Source organism: Petromyzon marinus (assembly GCF_048934315.1).
Source record: "Petromyzon marinus isolate PM22_M1 ecotype Great Lakes invasive population chromosome 84 unlocalized genomic scaffold, UKy_Petmar_22M1.pri1.0 chr84_unloc.1, whole genome shotgun sequence".
NCBI lineage: Eukaryota > Metazoa > Chordata > Hyperoartia > Petromyzontiformes > Petromyzontidae > Petromyzon > Petromyzon marinus.
In genome coordinates, this window is record NW_027422638.1 from 531,105 (window position 1) to 550,040 (window position 18,936).

An 18,936-nucleotide genomic window follows, 5' to 3' on the forward strand; every position below is an offset into this window, starting at 1 on the left:
AGCGGGTGGTTTAGTGAATGAGTGGTTTAGTGAGTGACTGGGTTAATGAGCGAGTGTTTTAGTGAATGAGTGAGTGGGTGAATGAGTGACTGGGTGAATGAGCTGGTGGTTTAGTGAATGAGTGAGTGGGTGAATGAGTGAGTGGGTGAATGAATGAGCTGGTGGTTTAGTGAATGAGTGGTTTAGTGAATGAGTGAGTGGGTGAATGAGTGAGTGGGTGAATGAATGAGCTGGTGGTTTAGTGAATGAGTGGTTTAGTGAATGAGTGAGTGGGTGAATGAATGAGCGGGTGGTTTAGTGAATGAGTGGTTTAGTGAATGAGTGGTTTAGTGAATGAGTGGTTTAGTGAATGAGTGGTTTAGTGAATGAGTGGTTTAGTGAATGAGTGGTTTAGTGAATGAGTGGTTTAGTGAATGAGTGGTTTAGTGAATGAGTGGTTTAGTGAATGAGTGGTTTAGTGAATGAGTGGTTTAGTGAATGAGTGGTTTAGTGAATGAGTGGTTTAGTGAATGAGTGGTTTAGTGAATGAGTGGTTTAGTGAATGAGAGGTTCAGTGAATGAGAGGTTCAGTGAATGAGTGGTTTAGTGAATGAGTGGTTTAGTGAATGAGTGGTTTAGTGAATGAGTGGTTTAGTGAATGAGTGGTTTAGTGAATGAGTGGTTTAGTGAATGAGTGGTTTAGTGAATGAGTGGTTTAGTGAATGAGTGGTTTAGTGAATGAGTGGTTTAGTGAATGAGTGGTTTAGTGAATGAGTGGTTTAGTGAATGAGTGGTTTAGTGAATGAGTGGTTTAGTGAATGAGTGGTTTAGTGAATGAGTGGTTTAGTGAATGAGAGGTTCAGTGAATGAGAGGTTTAGTGAATGAGTGGTTTAGTGAATGAGTGGTTTAGTGAATGAGTGGTTTAGTGAATGAGTGGTTTAGTGAATGAGTGGTTTAGTGAATGAGTGGTTTAGTGAATGAGTGGTTCAGCGAGCGAGTGGTTTAGTGAATGAGTGGTTTAGTGAATGAGTGGTTTAGTGAATGAGTGGTTCAGTGAATGAGTGGTTTAGTGAATGAGTGGTTTAGTGAATGAGTGGTTTAGTGAATGAGTGGTTTAGTGAATGAGTGGTTTAGTGAATGAGTGGTTTAGTGAATGAGTGGTTTAGTGAATGAGTGCTTTAGTGAATGAGTGGTTCAGCGAGCGAGTGGTTTAGTGAATGAGTGCTTTAGTGAATGAGTGGTTCAGCGAGCGAGTGGTTTAGTGAATGAGTGGTTTAGTGAATGAGTGGTTTAGTGAATGAGTGGTTTAGTGAATGAGTGGTTTAGTGAATGAGTGGTTTAGTGAATGAGTGGTTCAGCGAGCGAGTGGCTGAGCGGGTGGAGGCGCCAGCAGCTGCTTCCAACTCGTGTCCCCGTCCGTCCGTCCCCCCTCTACCCCAACCCCCCCCCCCCAAACCCCGTCTCTCGATTTAGCGAGAGACGGGAGCCAGACAGGAGACAGAGGAGGAGACGGACACAGAGGAGGAGGAGGAGGTGAGGAGAGAGCGAGACAGGGGAGGGGGACAAGACGGATGGACAGGGACACCCAGGCCGCTTGGGACAGAGACGGAAACACCGCGCCACGGGGAGAGGGAGGTCAAGGTGAGGTGGAGACAGACAGAGAGAGAGACACGGGGGGACACGGTGGGACACACGGGGACAGACAGACGGACAAGGACGGACGGACGGACAGCCCTGGTGGCCGTGAACGGGAACCGAACACGGGTCTCGGAGCAGCGCGGCGCTAATCACTCCGCCCACCGCTCCCCACAAACGCAGAGACGCACACAGAGAGAGAGAGAGACACAGAGACACATACACTCACACACACACAGACACTCACACACACACAGACACTCACACACACAGACACATACACTAACACTCACACACACACACAGACACTCACACACACAGACACATACACTAACACTCACACACACACACAGACACTCACACAGACACATACACTCACACACACACATACACACACAGAGACACTCACACACTCACACAGACACACAGACACTCACACAGACACTCACACTAACACTCACACAGACACTCACACAGACACATACACTCACAGAGACATACACACACAGAGACACTCACACATACACACACACAGAGACACTCACACATTCAAACAGACACACACAGACACTCACACACTAACTCACACACACACACAGAGACACTCACACACGCACAGACAATCACACACACACTAACTCACACACACAGACACACACATACACACACACAGACACTCACACACACTCACACTAACTCACACTCACAGACACTCACGCTCACACAGACACTAACTCAGACACACATACAGACACTCACACACACACTAACTCACACTCACAGACACTCACGCTCACACAGACACTAACTCACACAGACACTAACTCACACACACAGACACTCACACACAGAGACACACACAGAGAGACACACTCACACACACACAGAGACACACAGACAAAGCTCCCCCGTGTAGCCTCTAACAGGGCTGTATGGGCAAGTGCTGCTAGTAGCGAGTAGCAGCACCTACACAGACACAGACAAAGGTCCCCCGTGTAGCCTCTAACAGGGCTGTAGGGGCAAGTGCTGTCAGTAGCGAGTAGCAGCACCTACACACACACAGACAAAGGTCCCCCGTGTAGCCTCTAACAGGGCTGCAGGGGCAAGTGCTGTCAGTAGCGAGTAGCTGCACCAGTGAAGGCTACCGGCACGACTGTGGCTACGCACACGAGGGGGTGGGTGGCCAGCAACCACGCCCGGCCGCCTTTGTCTCTCCCCCAGTGCTCGCGATGTTCACTACACACCGCCGCCGCTACACCGGGTAACTCATTTGAGGCCGAGTCGACCTAGGGGAGGCCCCAGGACCGGTTCGGATAATCGTCACTGGGTGTTGGGGTGGCCGGGTTCGTAGCGCGGCGCGCAAATCGCCAAATTAACCAAACACAGTGACACACACAGTGACACACACACACAGTAACACACAGTGTGACACAGTGACACACACAGTGTGTCACACTGTGTGTGTCACTGTGTGTGTGTCACACAGTGTGTCACACACAGTGTGTGTCACACTGTGTGTGTCACACTGTGTGTGTCACACTGTGTGACACACACAGAGTGACACACACAGTGTGTCACACAGTGTGACACACAGTGTGACACACTGTGTGACACACACACAGTGACACACACACAGTGACACACACACAGTGACACACACACAGTGACACACAGTGACACAGTGACACACACACAGTGACACACAGTGACACAGTGACACACAGTGACACAGTGAAACACAGTGACACAGTGTGACACACAGTGACACACACACACAGTGACAGTGACACACACAGTGACACACAGTGACACACACAGTGACACACAGAGACACAGAGTGACACAGTGACACAGTGAAACACAGTGACACACACTGACACACACTGACACAGTGACACACAGTGACACACAGAGTGACACACACAGTGACACACACAGTGACACACAGTGACACACACACAGTGACACACAGTGACACACAGTGAAACACAGTGACACACAGTGACACACACACACACAGTGACACACACACACAGTGACACACAGTGACACAGTGAAACAGTGACACACAGTGACACAGTGACACAGTTAAAGTGAAACAAAGTGACACACACAGTGACACACACAGTGACACACACACACACAGTGACACACAGTGACACACACAGTGACACACAGTGACACACACAGTGAAACACAGTGACACACAGTGAAACACAGTGACACAGTGACACACAGTGAAACACAGTGACACACAGTGACACACACACACAGTGACACACACACACAGTGACACACAGAGTGACACAGTGACACACACAGTGACACACACACAGTGACACACAGTGACACACACACGTCTCATTCACGGGGTTCAAGCGCCGGGTATCTCCGCTGACATCATAGGGGTCCACAATGGCCGTGCCATAGACACGGAGACGGACGGCATCCTTTGCCATCTCCTGGGTTCGAGTCCCGGCTCTGGACGTCTATCACTGTGCTCACGATGAGCGCCACGGTGGCTGGGAGATGTTGACTACCTCGCCTGGTACGCAGGAGGTCGTGGGTTCAATCCCGTACACTGAGAGATGTTGACTACCTCGCCTGGTACGCAGGAGGTCGTGGGTTCAATCCCGTACACTGAGAGATGTTGACTACCTCGCCTGGTACGCAGGAGGTCGTGGGTTCAATCCCGTACACTGAGAGATGTTGACTACCTCGCCTGGTACGCAGGAGGTCGTGGGTTCAATCCCGTACACTGAGAGATGTTGACTACCTCGCCTGGTACGCCGGAGGTCGTGGGTTCAATCCCGTACACTGAGAGATGTTGACTACCTCGCCTGGTACGCAGGAGGTCGTGGGTTCAATCCCGTACACTGAGAGATGTTGACTACCTCGCCTGGTACGCAGGAGGTCGTGGGTTCAATCCCGTACACTGAGAGATGTTGACTACCTCGCCTGGTACGCAGGAGGTCGTGAGTTCGATCCCGGACCCTTGACGATGCCAGCAGCCTGGCATCGTTAAGAGCTCCTAACCTTAGCTCCTAACCCTAGCCCCTAACCCTGGCCCCTAACCCTAGCCACTAACCCTAGCCCCTAACCCTAGCCCCTAACCCGAGCCACTAACCCTAGCCCCTAACCCTAGCTCCTAGCCCCTAACCCTAGCTCCTAACCCTAGCCCCTAACCCTGGCCCCTAACCCTAGCCACTAACCCTAGCCCCTAACCCTAGCCCCTAACCCGAGCCACTAACCCTAGCCACTAACCCTAGCCCCTAACCCTAGCCCCTAACCCTAGCCACTAACCTCTAGCTCCCTAACACTGGCTCCAAAACACTAGCTCCTAGCCCGTAACACTAGCCCCTACCCCCACGCCCCTAACCCTAGCCCCTAACCCTAGCCCCTAACCCTAGCCACTAACCCTAGCCCCTAACCTTAGCTCCTAAACCTAGCCCCTAGCCCCTAACACTAGCCCCTAACCCTAGCCACTAACCCTAGCCCCTAACCCTAGCTCCTAGCCCCTAACCCTAGCCCCTAACCCTAGCCCCTAACCCTAGCCACTAACCCTAGCCCCTAACCCTAGCCCCTAACACTAGCCACTAACCCTAGCTCCTAAACCTAGCCCCTAGTCCCTAACACTAGCCCCTAACCCTAGCCCCTAACCCTAGCCACTAACTCTAGCCCATAACCCTAGCCCCTAACACTAGCCACTAACCCTAGCTCCTAAACCTAGCCCCTAACCCTAGCCCCTAACCCTAGCCCCTAACACTAGCCCCTAACACTAGCCCCTAACACTAGCTCCTAACACTAGCCACTAACCCTAGCCCCTAACACTAGCCACTAACCCTAGCCCCTAACCCTAGCCCCTAACCCTAGCCCCTAACCCTAGCCACTAACCCTAGCTCCTAGCCCCTAACCCTAGCCACTAACCTCTAGCTCCCTAACTCCTTGCTCCCACCACTACCACCACGCCACCCACCACCCCCACCCCATCTCAAATCCCAACTCAACTCCAGCCCCTCTAACCCAAGCACCCTAAACCCTCTTAACCACCGTCCCTAACAAACCCTCACCCACCCAGCCACCCACCCCCCCCGCCTCTACTAAACCCAGACCCCAGGATGCCACTCAGCCATCGGGGGACCCTCAGAACTCCGATTCCCGCTTATAGCTGGGAGCCAGTCCCTAGAGGCGGTCTGCTATGCAGCCAGGGCTATGCTATGCTTGGCTATCCCAAGGAGTTGCTATCACCCACGCCACCACCCTCCCCCCAACTGGGAGCTATCCCACCCCCCCCCCCCGGGAAGTTCAGGAATGCCCCCCACCCCCCGCCCCCCCGCAGCTGTCAAAACCTTGACGTAGCTCTGCAAATAGCCACAGCGGCAGCTAAGAAGTGACAAAAGGAAGGGGGTGGAGCGGATGGTGCGGGGTGAGTAGGTGGGTGAATGTTGTGGATCAATGAGTGGGTGGGTGAGCGAGTGGGAAATTATGTGGGTGGGTGGGTGGGATAGTGGGCGGCTGAGTGGGTGGGTGGGTGAGTGAGTAGGTGAGTGAGCGAGTGTGCAATTATGTGGGTGGGTGGGATAGTGGGTGGATCAGTGGGCGGCTGAGCGGGTGAATGAGTGGGTGGGTGAGTGAGTAGGTGGGTGAATGTTGTGGATCAATGAGTGGGTGGGTGAGCGAGTGTGCAATTATGTGGGTGGGTGGGTGGCTGGGATAGTGGGTGGGTCAGTGGGCGGCTGAGCGGGTGAATGAGTGGGTGGGTTGGTGAGTGAGTAGGTGGGTGAATGTGTGGATCAATGAGTGGGTGAGTGAGCGAGTGGGCAATTATGTGGGTGGGTGGGATAGTGGGTGAATCAGTGGGCGGCTGAGCGGGTGAATGAGTGAGTGAGTAGGTGGGTGAATGTTGTGGATCAATGAGTGGGTGGGTGAGTGAGTGTGCAATTATGTGGGTGGGTGGGATAGTGGGTGGATCAGTGGGCGGCTGAGCGGGTGAATGAGTGAGTGGGAGAACAAGTGGGTGGGTGAGCGGGTGAGTGGCTGGGTGAGTGGGTGGGTGAATGAATGAGTGGATGAATCAGTGGGCGGCTGAGTGGGTGGATCAGTGGGTGGTTGAGTGGTTGGCTGTGTGAGTAGGTGGGTGCATGTGTGGATCAATGAGTGGGTGGGTGAGCGAGTGGGCAATTATGTGGGTGGGTGGCTGGGATAGTGGGTGGATCAGTGGGCGGCTGAGCGGGTGAATGAGTGGGTGGGTGGGTGAGTGGGTGAGTGAGTAGGTGGGTAGGTGGGTGAATGTGTGGATCAATGAGTGGGTGGGTGAGCGAGTGGGCAATTATGTGGGTGGGTGGGATAGTGGGTGGATCAGTGGGCGGCTGAGCGGGTGAATGAGTGGGTGGGTGGGTGAGTGAGTAGGTGGGTGAATGTTGTGGATCAATGAGTGGGTGGGTGAACAAGTGTGCAATTATGTGGGTGGGTGGGATAGTGGGTGGATCAGTGGGCGGTTGAGCGGGTGAATGAGTGGGTGGGTGAGTGAGTAGGTGGGTGAATGTGTGGATCAATGAGTGGGTGGGTGAGCGAGTGTGTAATTATGTGGGTGGGTGGGTGGGATAGTGGGTGGATCAGTGGGCGGCTGAGTGGGTGGGTGGGTGAGTGAGTAGGTGAGTGAGCGAGTGTGCAATTATGTGGGCGGGTGGGTGGCTGGGATAGTGGGTGGGTCAGTGGGCGGCTGAGCGGGTGAATGAGTGGGTGGGTGGGTGGGTGAGTGAGTAGGTGGGCGAATGTGTGGATCAATGAGTGGGTGGGTGAGAGAGTGGGCAATTATGTGGGTGGGTGGCTGGCTGGGATAGTGGGTGGGTCAGTGGGCGGCTGAGCGGGTGAATGAGTGGGTGGGTGGGTGAGTGGGTGAGTGAGTAGGTGGGTAGGTGGGTGAATGTGTGGATCAATGAGTGGGTGGGTGAGCGAGTGGGCAATTATGTGGGTGGGTGGGTGGCTGGGTTAGTGGGTGGATCAGTGGGCGGCTGAGCGGGTGAATGAGTGGGTGGGTGGATGAGTGGGTGGGTGGCTGAGCGGGTGAATGAGTGGGTGAGTGAGTGAGTAGGTGGGTGAATGTTGTGGATCAATGAGTGGGTGAGTGAGCAAGTGTGCACTTATGTGGGTGGGTGGCTGGGATAGTGGGTGGATCAGTGGGCGGCTGAGCGGGTGAGTGGGTGAGTGAGTAGGTGGGTGAATGTGGATCAATGAGTGGGTGGGTGAGCGAGTGGGCAATTATGTGGGTGGGTGGGATAGTGGGTGGATCAGTGGGCGGCTGAGCGGGTGAATGAGTGGGTGGGTGGGTGAGTGAGTAGGTGGGTGAATGTTGTGGATCAATGAGTGGGTGGGTGAACAAGTGTGCAATTATGTGGGTGGGTGGGATAGTGGGTGGATCAGTGGGCGGTTGAGCGGGTGAATGAGTGGGTGGGTGAGTGAGTAGGTGGGTGAATGTGTGGATCAATGAGTGGGTGGGTGAGCGAGTGTGTAATTATGTGGGTGGGTGGGTGGGATAGTGGGTGGATAAGTGGGCGGCTGAGTGGGTGGGTGGGTGAGTGAGTAGGTGAGTGAGCGAGTGTGCAATTATGTGGGCGGGTGGGTGGCTGGGATAGTGGGTGGGTCAGTGGGCGGCTGAGCGGGTGAATGAGTGGGTGGGTGGGTGAGTGAGTAGGTGGGTGAATGTGTGGATCAATGAGCGAGTGGGCAATTGTGGCTGGGTGAGTGGGTGGGTGGATGAGTGGGTGAGTGGCTGAGCGGGTGAATGAGTGGGTGGGTGGCTGGGTGAGTAGGTGGGTGAATGTGTGGATCAATGAGTGGGTGGGTGAGTTAGTGGGCAATTATGCGGGTGGGTGGGCAGGTGGCTGGGTGGGTGGCTGGGAGAGTGGGTGGATCAGTGGGTGGCTGAGCGGGAGAATGAGTGTGGGGGAGAGTGGGTGGATGGTTGGCTGGGTGAGTGAGTAGGTGGATGAATGTGTGGATCAATGAGTGGGAGAGCAAGTGGGTGGGTGAGCGGGTGAGTGGCTGGGTGAGTGGGTGGGTGAATGAGTGGATGGATCAGTGGGCGGCTGAGCGGGTGGATCAGTGGGTGGTTAAGTGGATGGGTGGTTGAGTGGTTGGCTGGGTGAGTAGGTGGGTGAATGTGTGGATCAATGAGTGGGTGGGTGAGCGAGTGGGCAATTATGTGGGTGGGTGGCTGGGTGGCTGGGATAGTGGGTGGATCAGTGGGCGGCTGAGCGGGTGAATGAGTGGGTGGGTGAGTGAGTAGGTGGGTGAATGTGTGGAACAATGAGTGGGTGGGTGAGCGAGTGGGCAATTATGTGGGTGGGTCAGCGGGTGGGTGGCTGGGTGAGTGGGTGGGTGGATGAGTGGGCGGGTGGCTGAGCGGGTGAATGAGTGGGTGGGTGGCTGGGTAAGTAGGTGAGTGGGTGAGTGAATGTGTGGATCAATGAGTGGGTGGGTGAGTTAGTGGGCAATTATGCAGGTGGGTGGGCAGGTGGCTGGGCGGGTGGGTGGCTGGGAGGGTGGGTGGATCAGTGGGTGGCTGAGCGGGAGAATGAGTGTGGGCGAGAGTGGGTGGATGGTTGGCTGGGTGAGTGAGTAGGTGGGTGAATGTGTGGATCAATGAGTGGGAGAGCAAGTGGGTGGGTGAGCGGGTGAGTGGGTTGGTGGGTGAATGAGTGGGTGGATCAGTGGGCGGCTGAGCGGGTGAATGAGTGGGTGGTTGAGTGGATGGGTGGTTGAGTGGTTGGCTGGGTGAGTAGGTGGGTGCATGTGTGGATCAATGAGTGGGTGGGTGAGCGAGCGGGCAATTATGTGAGTTGGTGGGTGGGTGAGCGGGTGGCTTGGTGAGTGGGTGGATCAGTGGGCGGCTGAGCGGGTGAATGAGTGGATGGGTGTGTGGGTGGGTGGTTGAGGGGGTGGCTGGGTGAGTAAGTGGGTGAGCGAGTGGGTGGATCAATGAGTGGGTGAGCGAGGGGGCGACTATGTGGGTGGGTGAGCAGGTGGGTGGGTGAGTGGCTGAGCAGGTGGGTGGGTGAGTGGGCAGGTGGGTGGGTCAATGAGTAGGCAAGTGGGTGGGTGAACGAGTGGGTGAATGTGTGGATAAATGAGTGGGGAGGGGGTTGAGCAAGTGGGCGATTATGTGGGTGAAAAGGTGGGTGAGTGGGTCAGTGGGCGGGTGAATGAGTGGGTGGGTGGGTGAGCAGGGGAGCGGATGGGAGGGTGGGTAAGTGAGCGGCTGGGTAGGTAGGTCAATGAGTGGGTGGGCGAGCGAGTGGGTGGGCGAGCGAGTGGGCGGGTGAGCGAGTGGGCGAACGAGTGGGTGAGTGAACGAGAGAGTGGGTGGGCGAGTGGGTGAGCGAGTGGGTGAGCGAGTGAGTGGGTGACCGGCTATAATGAGTGTAGTGAGCGGGGGGTGGATGGCCAACAGTCTGTTCGAGGCTACCTGGGGGATATTTGTCTGTGTGTGTGTAGGTGCTACTCGCTACTAACAGCACTTGCCCCTACACGGGGGACCTTTGTCTTTGTCCGAGTGGATGAGTTAGAGTGCGCGGGGAATGTGTGTACGTGTGCATTAATAAAAATGTGGGTAAGTATAGACGTGTACGTGTGTGTCTGTGTGTATCAGCTACATCCTATTTCCTTTGTCCTCTGATCTCAGGGGGCACGTGCGCGTGCCTGAGTGTGCGCGTGTGTCTGTGTGTGTGTCTGTGTGTGTGTCTGTGTGCGTGTGTGTGTCTGTGTGCGCGTGTCTGTGTGTGTATGTGTGAGTGTGTGTGAGTGTCTGTGTGTGTGTGAGTGTGTGTGAGTGTGTGTATGTGTGAGTGTGTGTGAGTGTCTCTGTGTGTGTGTCTGTGTTTGTGTGAGTGTCTGTGTTTGTGTGAGTGTCTGTGTGCGTGTGCGCGTGTCTGTGTGCGTGTGCGCGTGTCTGTGTGCGTGTGCGCGTCTGTGTGCGTGTGCGCGTGTCTGTGTGAGTGTCTGTGTATGCGTGAGTGTGTGTGAGTGTCTGTGTGTGTGTCTGTGTATGTGTGTGTGAGTGTCTCTGTGTGTGCGCGTGTCTGTGTGCGTGTGCGCGTGTCTGTGTGCGTGTGTGCGTGTCTGTGCGTGTGTCTCTGTGTGTGCGTGTGTCTCTGTGTGTGCGTGTGTCTCTGTGTGTGCGCGTGTCTGTGTGTGCGCGTGTCTGTGTGTGTGCACGTGTCTGCGTGTGTGCGCGTGTCTGCGTGTGTGCGCGTGTCTGTGTGTGCGCGCGTGTCTGTGTGTGTGTGCGCGTGTCTGTGCGTGTGAGTGACTCTGTGTGTGTGAGTGTCTTTGTGTGCGTGTGTCTGTGTGTGTGTGCGCGTGTCTGTGTGTGTGAGTGTCTCTGTGTGTGTGAGTGTCTCTGTGTGCGAGTGTCTGTGTGCGCGTGTCTGTGAGTGTGCGCGTGTCTGCGCGTGTCTGTGCGTGTGCGCGTGTCTGTGAGTGTGCGCGTCTGTGCGTGCGAGTGTCTGTATGTGCGAGTGTCTCTGTGTGTGTGAGTGTCTATGTGTGTCTGTGTGTGTGAGTGTCTGTGTGTGTCTGTGTGTGTGTGTGTCTCTGTGTGTGCGAGTGTCTGTGCGTGTGCGCGTGTCTGTGTGTGTCTGTGTGTGGCTAGGAGATGTTGACTACCTCGCCGGGTACACAGGAGGTCGTGGGTTCCATCACGGTGGCTAGGAGATGTTGACTACCTCGCCGGGTATACAGGAGGTCGTGAGTTCGATCCCGGACCCTGACCTACGCCTGCTGCTGTATATCTGGAGTCTGCATCTCTCTCTCTGTAGAGATGTTGACTACCTCGCCTGGTACGCAGGAGGTCGTGGGTTCGACCCCGGACGATGCCCGCTGCTGCTGCTGTATATGTGGAGTCTGCGTCTCTCCCTCTCTCTCTCCCCGTGGTGGTCGCTGGCTCCTCCGGTTTCCCCCCCCCCTCCCCTCCACATTTAGAATCAACGTCTCTATGAGGTAGCTGATATCATCATCATCACCATCATCACCACGACGTGGTAGCCGATAGCAGCAGCCAAATACTGCGTGTGTCTGCGCTCTCAAGAGACCCGTAACTCAGAGAGGCCCACAGAGACCCGTACTCGGAGACCGATGAAGACCCGCAGATACCCACAGTGACCAAGCCCCCGCAGCCAAATACTCGAAAGCGTGCGAGGCTGTCAACGGCCTCTCCCGGCACGCAGGAGGTCATGGGTTCATGCAGAGACCGCCGCTGGGAGAGAGAGCGAAAGAGAGAGAGAGAGAGAATCCAAATATACAGCAGCCTGGCATCGTCAGGGGTCTGGGATCGAACCCACGACCTCCTGTGTGCGAGGCGAGGTAGTCAACATCTCTACGGAGTGAGAGAGACGCAGACTCCAAATATACAGCAGCCTGGCATCGTCAGGGTCCGGGATCGAACCCACGACCCTCAGGTGTAACAGGGCGAGGTAGTTAACATCTCACCACGGTGAGAGAGAGAGAGAATCCAAATATACAGCAGCCAGGCGTCGTCAGGGTCCGGGCTCGAACCCACGATCCTCACGTGTGTAACCGGGCAAGGTAGTTAACATCTCACCACGGTGAGAGAGAGAGAGAGAATCAAAATATACAGCAGCCAGGCATCGTCAAGGGTCCGGGATCGAACCCACGATCCTCACGTGTGTAACCGGGCGAGGTAGTTAACATCTCACCACGGTGAAAGAGAGAGACCCAAACTCCAAATATACAGCAGCCTGGCATCGTCAGGGTCCGGGATCGAACCCACGACCCTTACGTGTGACCGGGCGAGGTAGTTAACATCTCACCACGGTGAGAGAGAGACTCCAAATATACAGCAGCCTGGCATCGTCAAGGGACCGGGATCGAACCCACGACCCTTACGTGTAACCGGGCGAGGTGGTTAACATCTCACCACAGTGAGAGAGAGAGAATCCAAATATACAGCAGCCAGGCGTCGTCAAGGGTCCGGGATCGAACCCACGATCCTCACGTGTGTAACCGGGCGAGGTGGTTAACATCTCACCACGGTGAAAGAGAGAGACCCAAACTCCAAATATACAGCAGCCAGGCATCGTCAAGGGTCCGGGATCGAACCCACGACCCTTACGTGTGTAACCGGGCGAGGTGGTTAACATCTCACCACAGTGAGAGAGAGAGAGACTCCAAATATACAGCAGCCTGGCATCGTCAAGGGTCCGGGATCGAACCCACGACCCTTACGTGTGACCGGGCGAGGTGGTTAACATCTCACCACAGTGAGAGAGAGAGAGACTCCAAATATACAGCAGCCTGGCATCGTCAAGGGTCCGGGATCGAACCCACGACCCTTACGTGTAACCGGGCGAGGTAGTTAACATCTCACCACGGTGAGAGAGAGAGAGAATCCAAATATACAGCAGCCTGGCATCGTCAAGGGTCTGGGATCGAACCCACGACCTCCTGTGTGCGGGGCGAGGTAGTCAACATCTCTACGGAGTGAGAGAGACGCAGACTCCAAATATACAGCAGCCGGGCATCGTCAGGGTCCGGGCTCGAACCCACGACCCTCAGGTGTAACAGGGCGAGGTGGTTAACATCTCACCACGGTGAGAGAGAGAGAGAGAATCCAAATACACAGCAGCCTGGCATCGTCAAGGGTCCGGGATCGAACCCACGATCCTCACGTGTGTAACCGGGCGAGGTAGTTAACGTACTCCCCCCGCCACCGTTCACATTTTCCCAGATGGAGGTTCAGGCTCATGACGAGTGCATGGGGCCCACCGCCCATGCCACCAACGGCGGCTGCCCGCCGGCTATGGTTGCCACAGACACTACGTCTCCTGCCACAGCTACCACAAATACAGCTGCCACAGACACTACGTCTCCTGCCACAGCTACGGCTGCCACAGATACAGCTGCCACAGACACTACGTCTCCTGCCACAGCTACGGCTACCACAGATACAGCTGCCACAGACACTACGTCTCCTGCCACAGCTACGGTTGCCACAGATACAGCTGACACAGACACTACGTCTCCTGCCATAGCTACAGCTACCACAGATACAGCTGCCACAGACACTACGTCTCCTGCCACAGCTACGGCTGCCACAGATACAGCTGCCACAGACACTACGTCTCCTGCCACAGCTACAGCTACCACAGATACAGCTGCCACAGATACAGCTGCCACAGACACTACGTCTCCTGCCACAGCTACGGCTGCCACAGACACTACGTCTCCTGCCACAGCTACGGCTACCACAGATACAGCTGCCACAGACACTACGTCTCCTGCCACAGCTACAGCTACCACAGATACAGCTGCCACAGACACTACGTCTCCTGCCACAGCTACGGCTACCACAGATACAGCTGCCACAGACACTACGTCTCCTGCCACAGCTACGGCTACCACAGATACAGCTGACACAGACACTACGTCTCCTGCTACAGCTACGGCTACCACAGATACAGCTGCCACAGACACTACGTCTCCTGCCACAGCTACAGCTACCACAGATACAGCTGCCACAGATACAGCTGCCACAGACACTACGTCTCCTGCCACAGCTACGGCTGCCACAGACACTACGTCTCCTGCCACAGCTACAGCTACCACAGATACAGCTGCCACAGACACTACGTCTCCTGCCACAGCTACGGCTACCACAGATACAGCTGCCACAGACACTACGTCTCCTGCCACAGCTACGGCTACCACAGATACAGCTGCCACAGACACTACGTCTCCTGCCACAGCTACGGTTGCCACAGATACAGCTGCCACAGACACTACGTCTCCTGCCACAGCTACGGCTACCACAGATACAGCTGCCACAGACACTACGTCTCCTGCCATAGCTACGGCTGCCACAGCTACCACGGCTACCACAGACACTACGTCTCCTGCCATAGCTACAGCTACCACGGCTAGCACAGATACTACGTCTCCTGCCATAGCTACAGCTGCCACAGCTGCCACAGACACTACGTCTCCTGCCACAGCTACAGCTGCCACAGACACTACGTCTCCTGCCATAGCTACAGCTACAGCTGCCACAGACACTACGTCTCCTGCCACAGCTACCACGGCTAGCGCAGACACTACGTCTCCTGCCACAGCCACAGCTACCACAGACACTACGTCTCCTGCCACAGCCACAGCTACCACAGACACTACGTCTCCTGCCACAGCCACAGCTACCACAGATACTACGTCTCCTGCCACAGCCACAGCTACCACAGACACTACGTCTCCTGCCACAGCTACAGCTACCACAGACACTACGTCTCCTGCCACAGCTACAGCTACCACAGACACTACGTCTCCTGCCACAGCTACAGCTACCACAAACACTACGTCTCCTGCCACAGCTACAGCTGCTACGGCTGCCACAGGCACTACGTTTCCTGTCACAGCTACAGCTGCCACAGCTACAGCTACCACAGACACTACGTCTCCTGCCACAGCTACAGCTGCCACCACTACCACAGACACCACAGCTACAGCTGCGATGGCTACCACAAACACTACGTCTCCTGCCACAGCTACAGCTGCCACAGACACTACGTCTCCTGCCACAGCTACAGCTGCCACCGCTACCACAGACACCACAGCTACAGCTGCCACGGCTACCACAAACACTACGTCTCCTGCCACAGCTACAGCTGCTACGGCTGCCACAGGCACTACGTTTCCTGTCACAGCTACAGCTGCCACAGCTACAGCTACCACAGACACTACGTCTCCTGCCACAGCTACAGCTGCCACCACTACCACAGACACCACAGCTACAGCTGCGATGGCTACCACAAACACTACGTCTCCTGCCACAGCTACAGCTGCCACGGCAACGGCTACCACGACCCCCACGGCCGCCGCCGCCGCCGCCACGGCCGCCGCCGGCACGGCCGCCGCCACGGCCGCCGCCGCCGCCGCCGGCACGGCCCTGCCCCTCTGCCGGGGCCTGGCGCTCGCCATCTCGCCCAAGACGGCGCGCGAGCGCCAGCTGACGGAGCTGCGGCGTCTGGCGAGGCACATCAACCCGGACGTCATCGACGAGATGGAGCACGACGTGCTGCTGGAGGAACACGGCGACGGCTACGGCGGCCACGGCAACGGCTACGGCGGCCACGGCAACGGCTACGGCGGCCACGGCAACGGCTACGGCGGCCACGGCAACGGCTACGGCGGCCACGGCAACGGCGGGGGCGGCGCGGCGAACGGAGAGGAGGACGGAGCAAGGGGCCGGACGGCAATCGCCGGAGCCTGGCCGCCGCCGCCGCCGCCGCAGGGCAACGGCTACGCGGCCGAGGGGGTCGGGAAGCGGAAGCCGGCGGAGGCGGGAGAGACGGCGACGGACGGGGTGGCCGGCAGCACCGGCGGTGGTCGCAGAGGCGGCGGCGGCGGCGCGGTGGAGGAGGCGGAGGAGGAGGCGGAGGCGGAGGAGGAAGCGGAGGAGGAGGAGGCGGAGGAGGAGGCGAAGGAGGAGGAGGCGGAGGAGGAGGCGGAGGAGGAGGAGGCGGAGGAGGAGGCGGAGGAGGAGGAGGAGGCGGAGGAGGAGACGCCCGCGGACAGGGAGACGGGCCACCGCGCGTCGACGACGGAGGGGCCCGTCGCCACGGGGCAGCAGGGGGAGGGCCGGGGCAGCGCCGCTGACCGGGCGTGCGCTCCCCAAAGCGGCCGCGTCAAACTCAAGGCCTGGCTCTTTCAAACGCAGCCTCTCGCCGCCCTGGGCCGGACGGACGACGAGGACGGCGGCGGCGGCGGCGGCGGCGAGGGGGAGGAGGAGGAGGAGGAGGAGGAAGGAGGGGAGGGGAGGCGTCTTGGAGGAAACACGCGGGGCGCCGGTGGAGATCGGCAAAACGAGAGGCGGCAGCAGCGGCAGCAGCAGCAGCAGCAGCAGGAGGAGGACCGACCCAAGCCGAGGTCGCATCATCGGCAATTACGATGGCAGTCACAGCAGCAGCAGCCGCAGCAGCAGTCACAGCAGCAGCAGTCACAGCAGCAGCAGCAGTCACAGCAGCAGCAGTCACAGCAGCAGCAGTCACAGCAGCAGCAGTCACAGCAGCAGCAGTCACAGCAGCAGCAGTCACAGCAGCAGCAGCAGTCACAGCAGCCACAGCAGCCACAGCAGCAGCAGTCACAGCAGCCGCAGCAGCAGCAGCAGCCACAGCAGCAGCAGTCACAGCAGCAGCAGTCACAGCAGCAGCAGTCACAGCAGCCGCAGCAGCAGCCACAGCAGCAGCAGTCACAGCAGCCGCAGCAGCAGCAGCAGCCACAGCAGCAGCAGTCACAGCAGCAGCAGCCACAGCAGCAGTCACAGCAGCAGCAGCCACAGCAGCAGCCACAGCAGTCACAGCAGCAGCCACAGCAGTCACAGCAGCAGCAGTCACAGCAGCAGCAGCAGCCACAGCAGCAGCAGCCACAGCAGCAGCAGCCACAGCAGTCACAGCAGCAGCCACAGCAGTCACAGCAGCAGCAGTCACAGCCACAGCAGTCACAGCCGCAGCAGCGGAAACAGCGGCAAGTGGAACAGGAGGGGGCGGCAAACGCCACGGTGAACCAACGGCCGGGGGTGGTGGGGGGTCGCGAAACCCCCGGCTCGGCGGGCGCGGCCAAGGTCCCGGCGCCGGCGGCCGAGGGCAGGGGGCCCCTGCGGGCGGCGCTAGCCTCGCTCGAGAGGGCTCATGTCAACGTGACGCAGGGGGACATCCGCGCGGCACTCATCTACAAGAGGGCGGCGAGCGGGTCGGCCAGCGGGTCGGCCAGCGGGTCGGCCAGCGGGTCGGTGGGTAGTTCGGCCAGCGGGTCGGTGGGTAGTTCGGCCAGCGGGTCGGTGGGTAGTTCGGCCAGCGGGTCGGTGGGTAGTTCGGCCAGCGGGTCGGTGGGTAGTTCGGCCAGCGGGTCGGCCAGCGGGTCGGTGGGTAGTTCGGCCAGCGGGTCGACCAGCGGCTCGTCCAGCGGCTCGTCCAGCGGCTCATCCAGCGGCTCGTCCAGCGGCTCGTCCAGCGGCTCGTCCAGCGGCTCGGCCAGCGTCTCGTCCAGCGGCTCGTCCAGCGGCTCGGCCAGCGGTTCGGCCAGCGGGTCGGCGGCGTTCGGGAGTCCGACGGGATGCGGCCTCAAGCCCAGGCTGCCGCCAAAACCGCCGCACGCTGCGGCGACGGCGGCGGCGGCGGCGGAGGAAGCCGGAGTGCCGGCAGCCGCCGCCACCGGCGGCGGCTGCCGCGGCAAGGCGGTGGCAGAGGAGGGCAAGTCGCCGAGCCTCAACGGGCCGTCCAGTTTGGCCGCCGGGGGACCGCCGGCGTCCGCCGCCGACCGGGACCCGGGCGGGCCGACGCCGGCAGCCGATGGGCTCGGACAGACCCGAGAGCCGCCGCCGGGGCCGCCGCCGGGGCCGCCGCCGGGGCCGCCGAACCCCGTCAACGGCGGTCCCCCGGCCGCTCCGCCGCCGACTCCCCGGCCGGCCGGCCGCCGCGCCGACGCTCCCGGCTCGTCCCCGGCGTTCATCGCCATCGAATCGTCCTCCAGGCGCGGGCCGAGCCGCCGCGGCCCTCCCGCCAGGATCCGCGAGGCCCTCGAGGTCGCCGTCGCCCCGCGGCCGCGCCCGGCTGCGGCTGCGGCTGCGGCGGCGGCGGCGGCTGCGGCGGCGGCGTCGGCGTCGGCGTCGGCAGCCCCGTGCCCATCCTGCGGCGGCGGAGCGGCCGGCGAGGCCGCGGCGGCCGCCCGGGGCAAGGCCGCGGAAGGGGTGGAGTCGACCTACCGCGGGACGTGCACCCTCACAGAGGTGCGGCGCCGCACGGACGAGCGAGGCCGCCGCGTCGTCTCCTCCACCCGGACCGTCACCACGGTGACCAAGGAGGAGAGAGAGGAGGAGGAGGAGGAGGTGGAGGCGGAGGAGGTGCAGGAGCAGGAGAGGAAACGCGTGGAGCTGATGCCGCAGCAGCGGCGGCAGCAGCAGCAGCAGCAGCGGCAGCACCGCGTCTCGCGATACTTCAACGTCTCCGAGAGGGGCGGCACGGAGAAGGCCGACAAACCACGCAAATAGGCGCCCGCTAACGCACGAGTGCGAGGGGACGGGAGGTGCGGTAGTTATCGCGCAGAGGCGGCGGCATCCAGTCGCTGTGCAAATGCTCGCACGCGCGAGAGGAGGACCGCGGGCTCGCGGGGAAAGGGCCTTCTCAAAAGGTTTCTCCCGCACATTCATTAGGGGCCCGTGACACGGAGACGCGCAGGAATCTCGGCAGACGGGAGGACCATGCACCACTGAAAAATTAAAACGTTCAAACGCCTGACAGGAGACCCACGGACCCGCG

General features: G+C 58.8%; 2 protein-coding genes across 7 annotated transcripts in view; one reads left to right on the top strand and one right to left on the bottom strand.

The window, feature by feature from the left end:
* TTF2 (transcription termination factor 2) overlaps positions 1 to 18,936 on the bottom strand; it is a 114,458-nt gene that overhangs the window by 86,408 nt on the left and 9,114 nt on the right. The window lies entirely within an intron of this gene.
* On the top strand, positions 13,089 to 17,322 carry LOC142908407 (uncharacterized). Its single transcript, XM_076059035.1, has 4 exons — positions 13,089 to 13,204; positions 13,320 to 14,486; positions 15,612 to 16,034; positions 17,293 to 17,322. Exons 2-4 carry the CDS (start codon positions 13,362 to 13,364, stop codon positions 17,320 to 17,322), a joined length of 1,578 nt encoding a protein of 525 aa, XP_075915150.1. The 5' UTR covers positions 13,089 to 13,204; positions 13,320 to 13,361.